Below are 13,513 nucleotides of genomic sequence, written 5' to 3'. Positions count from 1 at the left end.
TGATCTGTCAAAGGGCTCTCCCTGCTCTGTATCTGGTCGTGGTATCTAGTCACAGAGCATGCATCAGCACTGCAGTGTCAGTAATGAGTCTTGCCTTCCAACATTCCTGGGTCAGCTGCCTCTCCCATAGCCTTTGTTCTTAGTAGGGTGTTTTCTGGAGGGAGGAAACAGGCCCTGAAGGCAATTTCCATCTCAAGGAGCAACTGTGCTCAGCCCTACCGTGGATCCTGAGGTGCTGGGTGGAGGCAGCAGAGCACTTGGTCTGTACTGTAGTATAGGATGAAGTCCCCTTCAGACAATGGTGTGGCTCTGCAGTGAGAAAGGGACAGGGAACAGGGAGGCTGGGAAAAGTGCCTGTGTCTTGGGAGATGCATACAATGAGCTCTTGTTCTTACTCTGTGTGGGGTGTGAGATGTTCCCAGCCGTGCTCAGCATTCAGTAAATGTCAAAGCTGGCTGCAGATGGAAGTCAGAGAAGCCAGTGCTTCGGTTTGCTGCAGTTCCCTGTCTTTGTGGCCATTGTTCTACTGGGTGGTCAGATGCCCTGCAGCTGCTATGGCCTGTGTATTTGCCTCTTTACCTGTGAGGTTTGAAGGCATAACAATCTCCTCTTTTCAAATAAGGCAAAAGGAGAGTCTAGGACAATAGAAGGACTTTGGTTCATCTTGAGTCAGCCTCAGACTACTTCCAAGAGAGACATGTTGAGCAGCTGATGGCAGAAATCTAGGCAGGAAGATAAGACTGCCCTGGATGAACCTTCTGGGAGAGGAAAACAAGAAATATAGCTAAGAATGCCCGATGATGCTGACCTCCTTGAAAAGTGGCAGGGCAAGACAGGTTGGTGCTATGAAAGTAGCTGTGGCACTGATATGTTGTGGGGGTCTGGGAAGGTTATCAGAGCAGAGATCAGCCCTTCTGACACAACACTACTTCCAGACATGGATCGGAAGAGATGGGGCTGGTAGACTGTGCCCTCCTCCCTTCTCTGGGAATGGAAGCCCGGGCATCATTTAGGAGTGCCAAGGCTGATGTGGGAAAAGATTTACTGGAAAGCTCAGCCATACCCAGAGACATCCATGCTTTCCTCATTAGCAAGGCTTAGCAGCAGCACCCAAAACTCTGTTCAAAGTTCTTACTGGTAAGAGCCAGTTCCAGAGTCCTGGGGATGTGTAGGTCTCTGCGGAAAAGGGGGAGGGAGGGACTTCTGGAAGGAAAGAGTTCCCTGTCAGAAAAGTCCTGGCTACATAGTTGCAGCGGTTGTTCTGAACTCATCCTCTTAGGCAGCCCCATGGGTTAAATCTGTGAGCGTGGTTGCCCTGGTCTGGAAAATGCTCCTCCCCCTGATGATGACTACATAAAAATCTGAACTTCAGAACCTGCTGCTGGTGCAGCATCATTGTGGCTTTCTGGTGGAATGTTGGGTATGGAAGCACGGTGAAAAGGGCTCCCATCTCTCACCTACCACAGCATTTGGCTTGGTAGAGTCTTTCCTATGTTGACAGGATGTTTTTCTTCTGATTAGTAATTGTTTGGCCTGTCAGGTCCCAGACCAAATTCATGAGAGTGGAAAACTGCTTGCTAAAAGCCTAATCATCAGTTTTCTGTTATTTAGCTGCTGTTCAAAGCCCACTATTTATTTTTATTTAAATTAGGTGTTGTATCAGGGAAACGTTGATTTCAGTTTACACTGTCCCTAATCTTTCTGGAAGAGGGTAGGCCTGGAGAGTGTTCTTGGGTTAACTATTACTACCCAGAACATCTTGCTCATTAACTAACTTCTGCCTTCTGAGGCACTTTTGAAGACCTTTGTATTTCTCACAGCAGAGCAGGCTTCTGAAGAGCTCTTTCCAGTCCCAGGCAGGGAGGGAATGGCATGCTTCTCCCAGACTGAGAGGGTTGGGGAGCTCTCACAGTTTGCCATTATTCATTCCGGGCGGGGGAGGCAAAGGGAGGCAATGAAAAGTGTCCCTGCATGTGGGAGCAGGGGTAATGTGCAGATCCTATTGTCCTCCAGCAGCACTGGTGCGGTTGTGTATTACCTTCCCTTCTGTTCTGAGCGTCCCCCTCTTGTCCACCCCCACCTCCACCATTTTCATCTGTGCTGTAGCAGAGAAGGGATATTTGCTGCATCCAGCCCCTGGCACTGCTGCAGGAAATGGCCACCAGCAGACTGGTGTTTGCAGCTCGAGCAGCCTTTGGCCCCAGTGTGCTGCTCCCAGATGGGAACCACCCGCCCCTGCTCTCCTCCCACTGGGGAGCAGCAGCAGCGGCAGCATCTGTCAGAGGCACCTGCTTCGGAACCCTCCTGGAACAGCATCCCTCAAGCAGGCAAGGAGAGGCCACTGGGGACTGCTCTGGAGTTGAACAGGAAGCATCCTAGATTTCCCAGAAAGTAGGAGAGACTGTGGCACAGGCTGAGGAGCAGATTCAGATGCGGTAGGTTCCTGTGGGGAGAATTGGTGTGGACATAACATTGCGGTAATGGATTCTCACAGGGCAGGTGCTCCTGGAGGTATCCTTGGAGTGATTCCACAGTGGCAGTCAGCTCCAGCCAGGTGTTACAGCCACGAATCTTTCTGCCCTTCAGCTCCAGGGCTGCACTATAATTGCATGTGTTGAGGAGAGGGATAAAGGGCAGGTGCATAAAGATGCAGGTGCCAGCTAAACACCTCCAGTGCTCTTGCAATATATGGAGGCAACTAGGAAAGAGGAAAAAGTGTGTTCAGGGCAGGGCGTTCAGCAGCTTAGAGATGTTCTGAACTGAGGATTGCGGAGAGACTGTTTTGTTCAATATCCACTGACGGATCTGTTGGTTCCCTGATTGTGCCTGATCCTTCCTGTTAATGTGGCTTCCACAGCATCCTCTGGTAACACAGTAAGACATGCCACAACTGTAATGTAGATATTTTTTGGAGAAAAAAAAACCACTTTTTTTTTCTTTAAGCTTACTGCCCACTGAACTCATTGATTGGCATCTTGTGCTAGCTACAGCCATCAGTCTGCTTTAATGGACCATGTAGGATCCAGACATAAACCTATCTCTTAGAAGTCTGTCTTCTTCTGAATCCTAACCACAGTTCTGCATTAGGCCAGAGATGAAAGGCTGATAGCAGGCCATCCACTCCCCTTGGCTCAGGCCTTCGTCCTAGTCCTTCAGGTCTTGCAGGACACAGCAGTAGCTAAGCTCTCTGATCCTTCCATACTTTAACCTTAGACTTAGCAGCCTCACGGCAGCCAAAACCATGATAAGCCATTTATCTTTGACAGCAGCAGCCTTTTCCCTAGCTCTGTAAGCTTTGCAGGTTGTCTTCTTTCCTGAGTCTGAATCCTGACTTCAGCCTTTGCTGTAGGCCACAGGTCCTTGGTAGAAAAAGCCTCCCACCCCCTCTGAATCTTCATTCTGTCTTCTCAGGCCTTGCCAAATCCAACAATGAATGAATGAATCTCTTCTGAATCCTAACGAGGCTAGCAATAACAAATGTTTCTGTGTCTGGTGTCACATTTATAGAAGTCTCATTGGGTTTTCTGTGTGGTTTGGGCCCCCTGCTCTGTCAGTACCAGCATTTCTGTTTATTTTAGGGGTTCCTGAAAGGACAGAGAGGATGGTGTACAGTTTTTTAGAATTTGTTCAGTAAGTTCATCAACACAAATCCATACTGGCTTCTTTCAGAACCTGGAAGTTAGGAATGCTGGTTAGCTCCCTGTCAGTGCATCTTGCATTGCATTGGGACACCTCAACCAAGATCAAGTTTGGTAAGGGGTGCTGCTGCGTAGCCCACTGAGGAGGAGTAGTCCCTGCTCAGTGAGTTGGTATGAAAAATTCAGGTGTAATAATTGAGGCAGGAGAGGGAGGGATGCCTTGACACAGTTGGAGTGTAGTTTGAGACAGGACTTTGAGGTCACGTGTCCAGGATCCTGGCACAGTGGTCCTTCTAACAAGGTGATGTTGCCTGTCAGCTGTCTATTTCTGGTTGCTTTGTTTTCGTCTACACCTGGCTGTGGTGCAGCCACATCAGGGAGTAAATGGCTAGCAGTGTACTGATGCATGCAGCAGATATGGCTGCACAGGAAAAGGAAGGCAAGTGGTGAATTTGAAAACCTTTTTTAATCTTGTGGATCGGAGGGGAGATTCCCCCTACCTTGTGCAAGTGGAGCTGAAAGCTGCCTGCTCATTTCAGCAGGATGTGCGCCCCCCGGCATCCTCTCCAAGGGGGCAGGAAAGGTGGCGAACACAATTCCATCATATCAAGACAAGCTGTCTTCTGCGATGGAGAAAGCATTTGGCAGGCAGGAGAGACTCCCTTGCTTGGGTCTCTGCAAGGTCTGAAGAGGGGAGAGAAAAAAGTTTGCATGTTTCAGGAACCCCCAAGCAGGCAAGGGCAGAAAGAGCCAGGAGATGCAGAGGAAAGAGCGTGGATTTGATCAATCTGTGTGTCGCTAGTGGGGGTGGGGAAGTTCACGTGTTCCTCCCATTTACCAGCTGACAGATCTCTGGGAGGAAAGGCGGCTGCTCCTGGAAATTATTAATGGCTTAGAAAGAGGTGCTGGACTGCCTCGTCATGAGGCAATTAAAGGCGAGAAGGGAGTGCAGCTGCAGCGTCTCTCTGGGCCTGGCCGTAATGAGTGATCTGTCCACATTAGGTGTTGGTGTGCCTTTAATGAACTTGAACAGGTTTCTTCATTTGTCCCTCACATAATCATATTACATCAATTTAATGCCAGAGTGGTGAGGGCTAGGGGTGTGGAAAGAGAGGTCAGACATTTTCATTTCCTAGCAGAATAATCGGGGCCCTTTTCAGTGGCAAAATTCCTGCTGTGGGCTGTCAGCTTGAGGATCTAGAGGCAGAGTGAGGAAGAAGAGGGGAGGAGCACTGGTTAACCACAGCACCCTCAGCATCGTCTTCTGAAACCTGGCTGATACACTTCTGCCTCAGAAGATGGAAGCTCGAGCTCTGCCTGAAGGCTGTACTGGGGCCCCTGTGTGTGCCCACCAGTGGGAGGCGAGCAGGAGGCTGGAGAAGTTCAGTAAATTCCTCTTCGCGGCCTGCTGCCTGTGTTGTAGCACACAGGAGTGACCTTGTACCCAATTCCTGCCCCATAGCTGGTTTCTCTGCATACCCTAAGATGAGCTGGTAGCTGGATCTGTCAGTGCTTTTGCTAGTGCTGCTTGATGGATGAGAGCTTGCCCCTTGATTGTTGCCTGAGCTTCTCAGGTGCCCATCAATATGATGTGGTGCAGCGAATAGCACTACAATCCATCTCCTGTGGAGCGGGTGTTCTCCGCATGGCTGCAAGCGCCTGAGAGCGCTCCGTCCATGAGATGTAGCTTCCGATCCCTTGGGGGGCAATTGCACAGAGGCTGCATGCTGGCAGAGCTGACAGATGGGTGAAAGCAGAGCAACCAGGGTGATGACGGGGAGCTGGGAATGCTAGCAGCCAGCTTATTAATGGCTCTGTATCCAGTTCAGTGAGTAACATAGGGCAGCTGCTGAGGAGGGAGGATGGGCAAAAAATAGATGCCATGATGGGGCCCAAGAATCACAATGTGAGAAGGATGTACAGCCAGTTTCCAAGCAGAGTCTGAAGTGTGAATTAATAGCTTCTTCAGCAGCTTTTATAAGCAAGAACGAGCAACCTGCAGCACTGAGCTGGGCTTAGCTCAGGGGTGGTGGCTGGAAGGAGGCAAGAGGAGGCTGGTTCTCTTCTGCTCCCTCAGTAGAGAATGTATGTTCTGTCATTTAAATGCCTGGTGACTCACACTGTCCTCAGGAGGGGAGAGAGGGGAGAGGCATTCCTCCAGTGAAGTGAACTCTACACCAGTAAAAGAAGTCCAGTTCCAGAGGCTCAGAGGCAGATAATTTTTCCCCAGGTCAAGCATGCAGAGGCTCTTAATACTTCCTCCCACGCTGCCTTGGGTGACGTGGCTAGCCATCTACAGAGGGAACTTGCAGCAATATCTGTTCCTAGACCTTTTTGTTGTGACTAACAGAGGGAATAAAGCTAAGAGAGGTTTACAAGGATACCCTGAACCAGAGAGTCTACCCCTGTGTTCAGTTATATATAACCATAGAGGGGTGGATGTGGTATATGCAGGCACGATTTCTCAGTGGAACAAATCCTTCTCTGGTCTCAGCTTTGTGACTTACTCCTTCTGTTGGCTCATGTCTGTTTGTTAGGCCCATTTCTTCTCACTCTACTCTTCTGTCTGTCTTCCTCTCCTAGCTTTCATGTCTCTGAGCAGGGCAGGCAGTTAGGTTAGTGATGGACACTTGGGTGCCACAGCGCTGGTGCTCCATAAATACCAGGTAGCAGCAAGTCCTGGGCTTTAGCAGTAAAACCCTGCTATGGGCTTTTGAGGTGATTTCTGTGATTCTCTGCATCCTGGCCTTCCTAGCCTCTAGCAGGTACCTCTGAAATGAAATGCATCCTTCTCTGGGCTTCTAGTGCACGGGGACATGGCTTTTGGAGAAATATGGTAAATTTCCCCTTTAGTGTGTATATGACTGTACTCCTGAGGATGAATGTTGGGATGGCAGTACTTTGCCCTTTACATCCTGCCTGCATGTATGCTTGTGTGCTGCTCTTTATGTTTCCATTTACACAGTAAAAATACTTGCAGGTAAAGCCAAAGCCAAGCAGGCATCAGATGACAGTTCAGAAGCAAGCAGCAAAGACTATGGTGAGGATGATGATGATGAAGAAGGAACATACGAAATCGAGGAGGACGAGGAAGAACTGGAAGACTCAGATGGTAAGTAGTGTGGTTAGGCAAAGGGGAAGGGAGTTACTGGCAGCACTGGTAACTGCTCCTTTGCATTCTGGGGGTTCCCCTGCAAAGGAACTATCTCCTCTTTTCTTGCTGTGCTGCTGTTCTGAGCTGTGCAGTGTCAGGAGGGGCTTCTACACAGACACACAAACACCCTGCACAGGAAGACCCGGCAGTTCTGAGTTTATGCTGAGAAGAGAGCGAAAGGGTTAAGGTTTTGCAGGCCTTGCTTTAACGAGCCACCAGTCCTTTTCATCTTTTTTCACGGGCCTCCTGCAGAGAGGCTCAAACAAACTCTTGAAGTACAGCCCACCCCAACAGGGTACAGAAACCTTGCTTCAGGGCTCTCCTTGCTTCAGGGCTCTCCACAGGTTACACATGTGTGGGGGTGTGGAGGGTGCACTTCACTTCTCATCTGAGCAGTGCTGCAGTATGGGGCACTGTGCAGCAGTAACCCTTTAGTTGCTGCTTCTCAACAGGTCTTCCCAGGACAGGAGACCTTGTCCAAGTCCTGCACTCATCTGGGTTATTTGCCAGTGTACAGTCCCTGCTAGAACCACTGGCTTTGCTCTGTGCTTGGTCCTGATCGCTTCTGCCAGTTAGTAGCCACTGCCCAGAGACAGAATCAGTAAGAGTGGTGGGTGTCGGTGTGAGACGCCACCAGTTTAGCATGCTCCTAGCAGGCCAGAAGAACAGCTGTCTCGATGGCTACTGAGAAAGCTGCCAGCTCTGTCACCAGGGCTGTGCCAGAATGCCGAACCAGGCTTTGTTGCAGCTGAAGAGAGAGTATCTTTCTCTTCCGTCCACTGCACCGAGCCACAGCTAGAGAGCCTGCTCGGCACCCCCGCAGAGTGCAGCTAACCACACTCAGCTCAGTCTTGCCTGCGTCTGCCAAGTTGCTCTGCTAACGTAGCAGACGGAAGCTGGGCCTGCCAGGGGCTCTGGCTGCTGTGTTCATTTGCTGGGTTTTGTGTGCCACTTGCTTAGGCCTTTGTATTAGAGTGCCAAGCCTCTGCTCCTCGGCATGCCATTGGGTGTGATGTGTGGTTGTGGGGAACAGCCACAAAGCTCCTGTGTGCGGGCTTTCTTTACTAGTTTGGGGAACAGGGAGAGCAGGAAGGGGGAAAGAGTCCAAGTGAGAGCAAAATCTGAGTGATTTAGCATGGCAGATGGCTGCGGCTTGGCATGCACACCCAAACCTCGGCGCCGAGAATAGATGGGCATTTGATGCATGTTCTGACAACGCTGTAAAGGATAAAAGAGGGAGAGTTTTCCCTCTCTGCCTATTGGAGTACTCAGACAAGCTGAAGGAAAAGCACCCTTCCTTGGTGTCAGGGGGAGCAGGAACTCTGATCTTCCTTTCCTTCAGCCCTAATAGCAGCTTCCTTCACTTTGGGCTGTAGGAGCATGGTATAGAGCCAGCAGTCTCTTAAAGCCCAGATATGCTGGTGTAGCAGCAGTCACATTCAGGCCTGGGTGCTTCTGGCCTGTGGCACTTTTTCAGACATCAATCAGGCAGGGCAGAGAGGCAGATCCGCCCCTTCTAAGTCTTAAGCTGTGTGTGCTGAGTGTTCCTGTTGTGCTTTTTACCAAAACACCTGCACGCATGCAGTCTGGTTGGGTGATGGAATAGCAAGAGGCTTGTGTCTGTGACAAGCTTCCCACCCTCCAGCAGGTCAGTTAGGGCATGCACATGCTCTCAGTGCCCTGGAGAGGCACTTCTGTGGTCCTGATGCTCTTGTGTCACCAGCATGGTTTTGAAGGATGGGAACTGCAGTGACCATCCAGCCCCTGATCTGGGGCAGGGGGATAGCTTTTTGTGCTTTTTGTACTTTTTGGCAAGGGAGCTGAATTAGCAGAGCCTGGAAGCTGATTCAGGAAGTGCTGAGCAGAGAGAGCAGAGCCACATCCCACAGCTGCTGCTGCCACCCTCCACAGCCGGTGAGAGGCTGTGGGAATAAGACCAGAGGTAGGAATTTGTGCTGAGCAGATGCTTTGCTCGTAGAGCCTAAGAGAGATGGTCTGCAGGGCTCTGTTTGGAAGCAAGGTGTAGGAAGCTCAAGCCACACTTCTGGAATGAAAAGGAAGGGCACTGGGAATGGGGACATGTACGGTCCCTAGAAACCAGTTCTCACTTGTGCTCCCCATTTAAAATACCATTCCAAAAAGGAGGGAGCATGGGGCTAGTTTTGCATTTGGGAGTCTGGCTGTTACCTATGATACCTTCTTTCTGTCAGCTCCTAGCGCCTAGCCTGACATCTCCAGTGAGGAAAACTAACCTGAACCGTGCAGGCTGAAGGTTTGGAGGCCTGTCTCATGCCCCCAGTTCTTCCTTTGTGTTTCTGCCTCAGTTAGGTCTCCTTTCCCAACAGTTAGTTTGGTCTCCTCTCCTATTGCCCCAAGTACTTCAGAGCCAGCGCTGTACTGAACACCCTGCAGCACTCTCCTACCACTATCTGGGAGCTGCAGTGGCGCCAATAATTAATGAGCGTCTGGGATTAATTAGCAATAAGTTGCCTTGACTCACCTCACTCTCACTCCCAGTAAAGCAGGATTTACACCTCTCACTCTTTCCACCCACAGAGGAAGAAAAGGAAGCCGCTCAGGTTTCCCAAGGGTCACACAAGCAGAGGAGCTGCACTCAGGGGCTGTCGCGATCTGAGCTCGAACAGCTAGCCCAAGGAGAAGAGGACATTGTGGAGGATTTAGCTTTCTCTGACGATGACTGAGCACCCTCACAGCCACAACCCCCCTCCAAGCTTATTCTTTACAAAGCTGCTGTGTATTGGATCACCCAGCCTTCAGCACCTGTAGCTGGTTCTCAAAGAGGTGGTAAGAGCTGGGGAGCATGGAGGGTGGGAGGCCAGCCCCAGGTGCCACCAAGGACTTTCTCAGTGACACAGCGGAGATGCTACTTGGACTTTCAAGCCTTTTCTACCAGCCATGTTTTTGGTAACAGTAAAATTGTGGTCACATCAAGGCCAGTAAAACTGCTCATCATAGATAATAAAAAAGCCCTTACTGAAGTCTGCCGCTTGAAATAGCATAGGGTTCAGTTTCAGCTCCTGCTGGAGCATGAGTGAGCTGACCAAGGGAAGGACAAGTTCTTTTGTCTAAAGGTCCTCCTGTCTGTTCAGCCAACCACCTGTGTCACCTCGTATTTGCTCTGGGGCCCTCACTAAACCCTCCCTGTTGCCAAGAAGTGCTTAAGGATTGCATGGAGTGTTTTGCAAAGCCTTCATCAGTAACATCAGAAGCAGCTCAGTCAGTTCAATCAAGCTAGCTGTAAGTATGCTAAAGAAGTTAACTTTACTTAAAGCGCCTTAGGATACGGAGGAGGGTGGGCACAGAGATGGGAGGTTGTGCAGGCGGGAAGGAATAAGAAGAGGCAAAATAATAATGCAGGAAACATACTTTCATTTTGTGATGGCTGTTGGATTTGCCTGGGATGCATTTGCTTAGCAAAAACAATGGACAAGTCTGAGCCTGTGTTTTGTAAACAGATATATTGTTATCCACAGTGACATAAAATCACCTCCTTCTAAGGCCGGTCCTAGCTGCTGATGCTGGTGGTGAACACGGTTTTGTTCCGAGTCCTGAAAACAGTAGTGATGATTGCAGGCTGTCTTGGGCACCCAGCCTTTCTTTATGACCTCAAAGCCAACTACTGCATCACCTGGGCAGCTTCTAGATGCAGCTCATTACATGTCTTCCTGTAGGAGTGGTGCTTGTGGGAGAACATTGTGTAGCTCAAGGTGGGTAAATGCAATTTGTGATCTGCTGGGAAAATATAAACAGCTTATCTCTTGTTAGTTTGCAGGACTGGCAGCTGGGAAACAAATTTATTTGGAAAATAAACTGGCAATAGAGGGTATTTGCTGTTAAGTATTCTTAGGGCGTATTTGACAGAGTCACTCCTGAAAATTAACTGTGCCTTTTGAGAGCATTGTTATTTGTTAATGCAGATTTTTAGAAAAGAAGATAGGGGGCCAAGACTAAATAAAATTTTTATTCTTTGCCATCATTCAGTCAGGTCAATAGCTGTCTGTAAGCACTAGGGGTGGCCAAGCCACCTGCACAGACACAGCCATCTCTGCTTTCTGCACTGCCTACATGCTCCCCTCCAGGCATCTTTACTCCTGCGCACCACAAGAGGAAAAGATGCTTTTTTAAAAAACATGTAAAAAGAACAACTTTTCCTTTTTTTCTTAAGTTCTGTTTTCATGGATTCAGAAGAACCACAGCTCAAAAACATTGCCTTATTGCAGATGAAAACCCAAACTTACTAATGTGTACTATAGCCTGGCTAGTGGTCTCCCTTACCCACATGTGTAAGCGGTAACAACTTGGTGTATGTAAAGAGGTAATTAGGCTCTTCCTGTCCTACACCGAGTGCTGCTCCTTTCCCGCTTCCAGACATCGTTACCACACGGGTAATTACTGCTGTAGTACAGTGTTCATACAGCTTCATTCAGAGTTTTGGAGCTTAGCGGCAGGAATAGGGTTGGCGAGGGCTTCTTTCTGCAGTTACAGTAATTACTAGACCTGCCCTTCCTAGACATGCACCCAGATACCCTTTTTCCTGTAAGGGGGAGGAAGTAACCTCAGAAATTAGTAATTTGGGTTTTATTATGGACATCACGATTATCATCATTATTATTATCATTTATAGCCTACTCTGAGGAGGCCAATGCACCAGCTGCTTCATTAGGGGTTTGGGCACGCTCAAGGCTGAGGTTCCCTACAGCTGGTAAAGGCAATTACAAAAGGGAGCCTGGGATATGACTGCAGAGATGACTTGTAAGGCCCCAACTGTAAGAAAAAGGTTTTAACTTACCTTTTTTTCCAAAAGAGAAAGGAGTTGCTTTTCCTCCTTTCTCTAACATAGCTGGGCAAGATGCTCTCTGCCTTTTGGCAGCTGTGAACCAACCCTCAGATCGGTTTTTAGGCCAAAAATGTAGTAGCGCTAACACACACAGAGTTACTAACACCAGCGGTAAGGCATATGGCCCCAGTGTACACAGTGAAAGAAAGGAGACATTGCGTAAAGCAATCACTTGCAAGGAGCTCAGGAAGCTAGGTACCATTTGTAAATTAAGTGTTTTTCTTTTTTATTTAAATTGATTGCTGGAAAGCATTTTTATCGTGATGTGATGGATAATGACGTTTGTTGTTTTTTTTTTACAATATAAAGAAGCTAATGTACCACCAAGCTATTTTGTAAGAAAAACGGTAGCACGTGCAATGTTTAAACAAAAAAAAAAAAGGGGGGGGGGGAGAGAGAGAACAGTACCACATGTGCTTGTTGTTCACAACTGTACAAGTCACAGGAGGTCACCCCCAGGAGTTACCATCTCATTCACAGTAGCAAAAACTCTATCCATTGTTTTTAGCCTGAATCCCCCAACATCCCTCCCCCTCCTCAGGGAACGCACAGGTATCTGTCTCATGGTCCACAGCAGGCCAGAATGTGCAACTACATCCACCTCTGTAACAAGGCTTTAAAAAGAACAAAACCAACCCTACAAACAAAAAAAACCCACCCCAAATGTATAAATGAGTCTGTTGTACACGTGAAGGAGGGAGGGGGCCACACCGGAGTGAGGGCTGTGACCCTTCATCCCACCAAAGCACACACTTTTTTCTTCTTTTTAAAACAAAACATCTAATAGGAAAAAAGCCCCACCTCTGCAGGGCTGGAGCACAGGCAGAGTCCATTCTCTGTGTGTGCTGACAGGGACAACGTGCCAGGGGAGAGGGCATGCCCTAGCCTGCGGGACAGCACTGAGCCGCCTGTGCCGTACCATCCACACTGAAGTAAACATGGACCGGAACTTGCCTTTTTTTTTTTTTTCTTTTTTTTTTTTCCCTTTTTTTTTTTTTTCTTCTTTTTGTCTGTCTTTGGTATTGTTTTAGAAGTTGCTAGAGATGCATAGACACCTGAATGAGGAACTGAGTACCATTTCCAGGGAGGAGGAGATAGCTGGGAAGGTGGTTGGTTTCATTTTTGATGGGTTTTTTTGCTCAGGGGTGCTGAGTACCATTGGGAGGAGCAGTGCCCATTCCCCTTGCCTGCTTGGAGTCATACCCAGAAGTTCCTGAAAGCCATGTTTCTTTGAAGGCAAAGAAAAACGTTCATTCCCTGTCCATGGCTCTCCATCTCAGACTGGTGAGCGAGAAGGGGTGTGAAAGGGAATGGGAACGCTGCTGCCATCCTCTAGAAACATTTTCTTTCTCTTCACTTGCCTTGTCTCAGTACATCTTTGGATAGTTTTCTTTCCTTCCCTTTTTACAGTTTTTAGGACTTTTGTTTGATTTTCTTCTTTCTTTAAACAAAAAAACATACGCATCCAAAAAAATTAAAAACCTCCCTTCCTCACTCCTGTGTCTCACACTGCTGAGGGAGGCTCTCCTGGTCTCTCAAAATGCATTACCTTCAGTTTGTTCAACTGAATCTCAGTTCCAGAAGCAGTCAAGAGCTGTCCTGCAGTTAAGATGGAGGTTTTGTGGTGTCATTGATCCCAGCAATGATGGAGGGGTTTCCATTTTCCTGCTTTGGTGAGACACGGCTGGCGGAGGGCAGGCCACTGCTGAAGGGGGAGGCCACGCTGCCGGTGGAGGATGGCCGGAGATCAGCTGGGGGCAGGTCCCGCTCCGGTGGCCGTAAACCAGGAGGTTGCAGTGGGAAAGCCATGGGGAAGCCTGCCATGTACAGAACTCTGCCCACTCTCTTGGCAACCTATTAAAA

The 13,513-nt window shown here is 48.8% G+C and overlaps 2 protein-coding genes across 7 annotated transcripts in view; one reads left to right on the top strand and one right to left on the bottom strand.

The window, feature by feature from the left end:
- NOC2L (NOC2 like nucleolar associated transcriptional repressor) overlaps window positions 1–9,791 on the top strand; it is a 52,743-nt gene extending 42,952 nt beyond the window's left edge. Inside the window, exons 18-19 of the mRNA XM_055705929.1 lie at window positions 6,619–6,750; window positions 9,349–9,791. Of these exons, the coding sequence (XP_055561904.1) occupies window positions 6,619–6,750; window positions 9,349–9,494 (278 nt within the window). The 3' untranslated portion in view covers window positions 9,495–9,791. The remainder of the gene's footprint in view (window positions 1–6,618; window positions 6,751–9,348) is intronic.
- Window positions 9,792–10,305: 514 nt separating this feature from the next.
- Window positions 10,306–13,513, bottom strand: part of SAMD11 (sterile alpha motif domain containing 11) — a 158,603-nt gene continuing 155,395 nt past the window's right edge. For all 6 annotated transcript variants that reach the window (XM_055705922.1, XM_055705923.1, XM_055705925.1 and 3 more), the window contains one exon: window positions 10,306–13,504. In XM_055705922.1, the coding sequence (XP_055561897.1) occupies window positions 13,256–13,504 (249 nt within the window). In that variant the 3' untranslated portion in view covers window positions 10,306–13,255. The remainder of the gene's footprint in view (window positions 13,505–13,513) is intronic.

The sequence above is a fragment of the Falco cherrug genome, chromosome 3, assembly GCF_023634085.1.
Source record: "Falco cherrug isolate bFalChe1 chromosome 3, bFalChe1.pri, whole genome shotgun sequence".
In the NCBI taxonomy this organism is placed as follows: Eukaryota; Metazoa; Chordata; class Aves; order Falconiformes; family Falconidae; genus Falco; species Falco cherrug.
Note: the sequence above shows the minus strand (reverse complement) of the source record. Positions and strands in the feature narration are given on the sequence as shown.